Below are 3,294 nucleotides of genomic sequence, written 5' to 3'. Positions count from 1 at the left end.
GCATTCCCAATTAGTCCTGTATTCAAGGGTTAGGAAAAGCCTGTATGATTATCAGCAGTGCCCTGAGGTCTAGACAGAGAGTGCCCTGTTCAGCAGCGTTAATTTACCGAGCTTCTACTACAGTCAATGTGAAAAGAAAAACCAAAGTCTCCTTCAGATCCCAAAAAGGCAGACTGTGCTCCTTTCATAGAAAAGACTGCTTTCCCTGGTGTGAGGGAAACAGAAGTGGTGTGATGAAAAAACACAGTTCTAGGTCTTGCTTGTGCAAGGTACTCTAATGCTGCTTTAGGAATTGTTTAACGGAAGAAGAATACATTTTGGGGACATACAAGTTAACAAGAAAGAGAAGGAAGCAGATTATAATTGTCTGCTTCATAATAAATTTTCTATTCGTTGTGGGTCAGTACACCAGAGAAGGAAGTGTAAAGGTTAAGGTGCATTCATCGACTCATGGAATGGTCAGGGTTGGAAGGGGCAGTATCTTCATTTCAGGGTTCACCGTTTTAACTTTGACCATGTTTATACCCACACACACTTCCTTTTCCTTCGTTTGAGGTTGTATTGCATAATAGAGGGGAAAGGGAGAAGGAGGAAAGTAACACTCCTTAAGTATTTACAAATACAGATCGCGTTCATGTGTATGTTCTTGTGGCACACCAGGAATGGAATCTGTCTGTAGAGAACACCTGGGAGAACTGGATGCAAGTAACAAGCTGTTACTGCTGCAAAAGGAATGTAGGCAACAACTGCTGTGGAAACATTAGTTGAGGAGGAATGAACAGTGGTGGGTTTAGCAGGAAGATGTCTGACTGTTTCTGTCCCTGTTTCATAAGCCACAAAGAAGTACCAAAATAAATTGTTTAAAAATGCATTGTAGAGATGATATTCCCAGTTTTGCAAAAACCTTCTAAATACTAGTTTATCTAACTTCTGCTGAAATCAGAGAGTTGAAGACTAAGACATTCTGGTTTCTTCGGTACAAATTCTGATGGCTGAAGATGGTGAGAAGCACAAGTTGTATATCATTACTGGAGAAGCTGTGAACATAAGGATAGTGAGAGTGTAAGTAACCCAGTGAGGGAGGGAAAATGGCAATCAAGCTACAAGTGAACAGGAAAGAGAAGTCAGATTATTTCCCAGAAGTAAATCCCATGTAATTGTGAGAAGTCAGGGCATACCAGTTCTGCTTGAAAGTGAACTTTTGTCACCTTTGCTTACTTCCCACCTGTTTTCTTTACTGAAGCAGATTATCTTTTCATTACTGACACGAAGTTAGGATTGAAGTATGTTTGGAGAAGTAGTTACAAACATCTGTTTTGTTTTGGCTGTCCTTCCTCAGATTGATGGGTCAACCTTGAGGACGATCTGCATGCAGCATGGCCCACTGCTGACATTCCATCTGAACCTGACCCAGGGCACTGCCCTTATCCGATATAACACCAAACAGGAGGCGGCCAAGGCCCAGACTGCACTGCACATGTAAGCAACCCCCATGGCCATTCTTTACTTCCTTAGTCATGGGCATAAAATGTATGTCCAGTGCTATGCTTTGGAAAGTCATTTCAAGTGTCATGGTTGGATGGGAATCTTTCATTCACCACAGAGGAAAAAGTGTAGTTAAGATAAGATGCCTTCTGTTTGTGTTACTTCTATTGCTGGCACAAGCTAGCACAGAACTATGAATGTGCAAATAGGGTGGAATTGTGGCCAGTATGCACCTTATTGTACACTTTTAGTCGTTTTATAAAAGCTTGTGAATTGTCTCAGATGAAAATAATTCTTATAATGTGTAACCTAAATGTGTGTGAACTTGCTGTGGTTTTGAGCAATCCCTGGTGAAGATCATAGGTTTCCTGTTCTTAAGCTTTTTGGAACTAGCTGTGGCTTTGGTATGTTTTGAAGATGTGAGAGGTTTTGAGACAAGAATCATCGAGGGAGGTGGTGAGGGGTGGTGTAAGCCCCTAAACTTAGTGAAAACTTTTGAGCTATACCAATCTCCTGGATTTCACAGGCTTTTAACATCTATGTCCTCAATTTTGTTAGAAAGGTGGCATGTGTGCATTTACCATTTTACCTACACTGTATAGGCATTTCTGTTGCTCTTGGTGTTAATGTTCACAACCTTAGTTTAAATTTAGAAAGATTTTATTACAGGCATAACAACTGAAAATTGAGGCAAGACAGCTGATTGGGTATTTTGGTTTGGAGGTTTTTTCCCCTCTTAAGAAACAGAACGTCTTGTGCTTTGAGTCAGTTTACCTGTCAAGAACAGCAGGTTTTTTGTGTTCTCTTCATTGTAGCAAGCTGATACCTCCTTTGGTTTGGATACCTAATACTGTAGTTCTCATGCCTGCTGAATCCTTTGACCTTACCTACTGGCTCTAATTACTTTTTTCCTTATGTGTATCTTGTCTTGTAGGTGTGTGTTGGGAAACACTACCATCCTGGCTGAGTTTGCCACAGATGAAGAGGTTAGTCGCTTTCTGGCACAAGCTCAGCCCCCTACACCTGCAGCAACCCCAAGTGCACCCACAACAGGCTGGCAATCCCTGGAGACAGGACAGAACCAGACAGATACAGTTGGACCTGCTTTGAATCTCTTTGGTGGGTCAACAGGGCTTGGGCAGTGGAGCAGTGGTGGCGGCGGCGGCAGCAGTGGGGGTGATCTCACTGGCGCTTCATTGTGGGGGCCCCCAAACTATTCTTCAAGCTTGTGGGGGGTCCCAAGCGTAGAGGATCCACACAGAATGGGCAGCCCTGCTCCCTTACTACCTGGAGACCTTCTGGGAGGAGGGTCGGATTCAATCTGAACTTAGAACTTTCAACTCTGACCTCGTGACCTTTTTTGGAACAGCAGCAGCACTAACTTGACCTTTTCGTTTTTTTCAACTTGCAATAAATACATTTATAAAAGGAAAAAAGAAAACGGAGAAAGAAAAAAGGTGGGTCATTGACAGACTGTCTGAGCACATAGTTGCCTCCCTTATATAACTTCAGTTTTTCGTTTGGAATATGAATCCAAAAAGAGAACATATCACTCTTGAAATACTTGAATCATGAACGCCAACTTAGAAAGACAATGTGAAGCAAGTACACATACCATTTAAATTTAAACACAAAAAATTAAAAAAATTAGTTTCTAGTTTTTCACTTTTTCATGTTATACGGAAGTTGTTGCTAAGAAACATATATACTGAAAAAATAGCTTTTTAACTTTGTTTGCACTGGGTGTGTTTCCGTCCTTAGGTCTACCATGTTGGGTTGGGGGAGGGGAGGGGTTCAAAAGAAAAAAGG

The 3,294-nt window shown here is 41.7% G+C and overlaps 1 protein-coding gene across 3 annotated transcripts in view; it reads left to right on the top strand.

Annotated features, from left to right (window-relative positions):
* The window catches only part of TNRC6B (trinucleotide repeat containing 6B), a 44,884-nt gene extending 41,596 nt beyond the window's left edge, over positions 1 to 3,288 (top strand). For all 3 annotated transcript variants that reach the window (XM_009078659.1, XM_009078658.1, XM_009078657.1), the window contains 2 exons: positions 1,340 to 1,479; positions 2,420 to 3,288. In XM_009078659.1, coding sequence (XP_009076907.1) covers positions 1,340 to 1,479; positions 2,420 to 2,810 — 531 coding nt within the window. In that variant the 3' untranslated portion in view covers positions 2,811 to 3,288. The remainder of the gene's footprint in view (positions 1 to 1,339; positions 1,480 to 2,419) is intronic.
* The last annotated feature ends 6 nt before the right edge of the window (positions 3,289 to 3,294 follow it).

Source organism: Acanthisitta chloris, unplaced genomic scaffold (assembly GCF_000695815.1).
Source record: "Acanthisitta chloris isolate BGI_N310 unplaced genomic scaffold, ASM69581v1 scaffold43067, whole genome shotgun sequence".
NCBI classification, from domain to species: Eukaryota; Metazoa; Chordata; class Aves; order Passeriformes; family Acanthisittidae; genus Acanthisitta; species Acanthisitta chloris.
The sequence above is the reverse complement of the archived record's forward strand: the minus strand, read 5'-3'. Positions and strand labels throughout refer to the sequence as shown.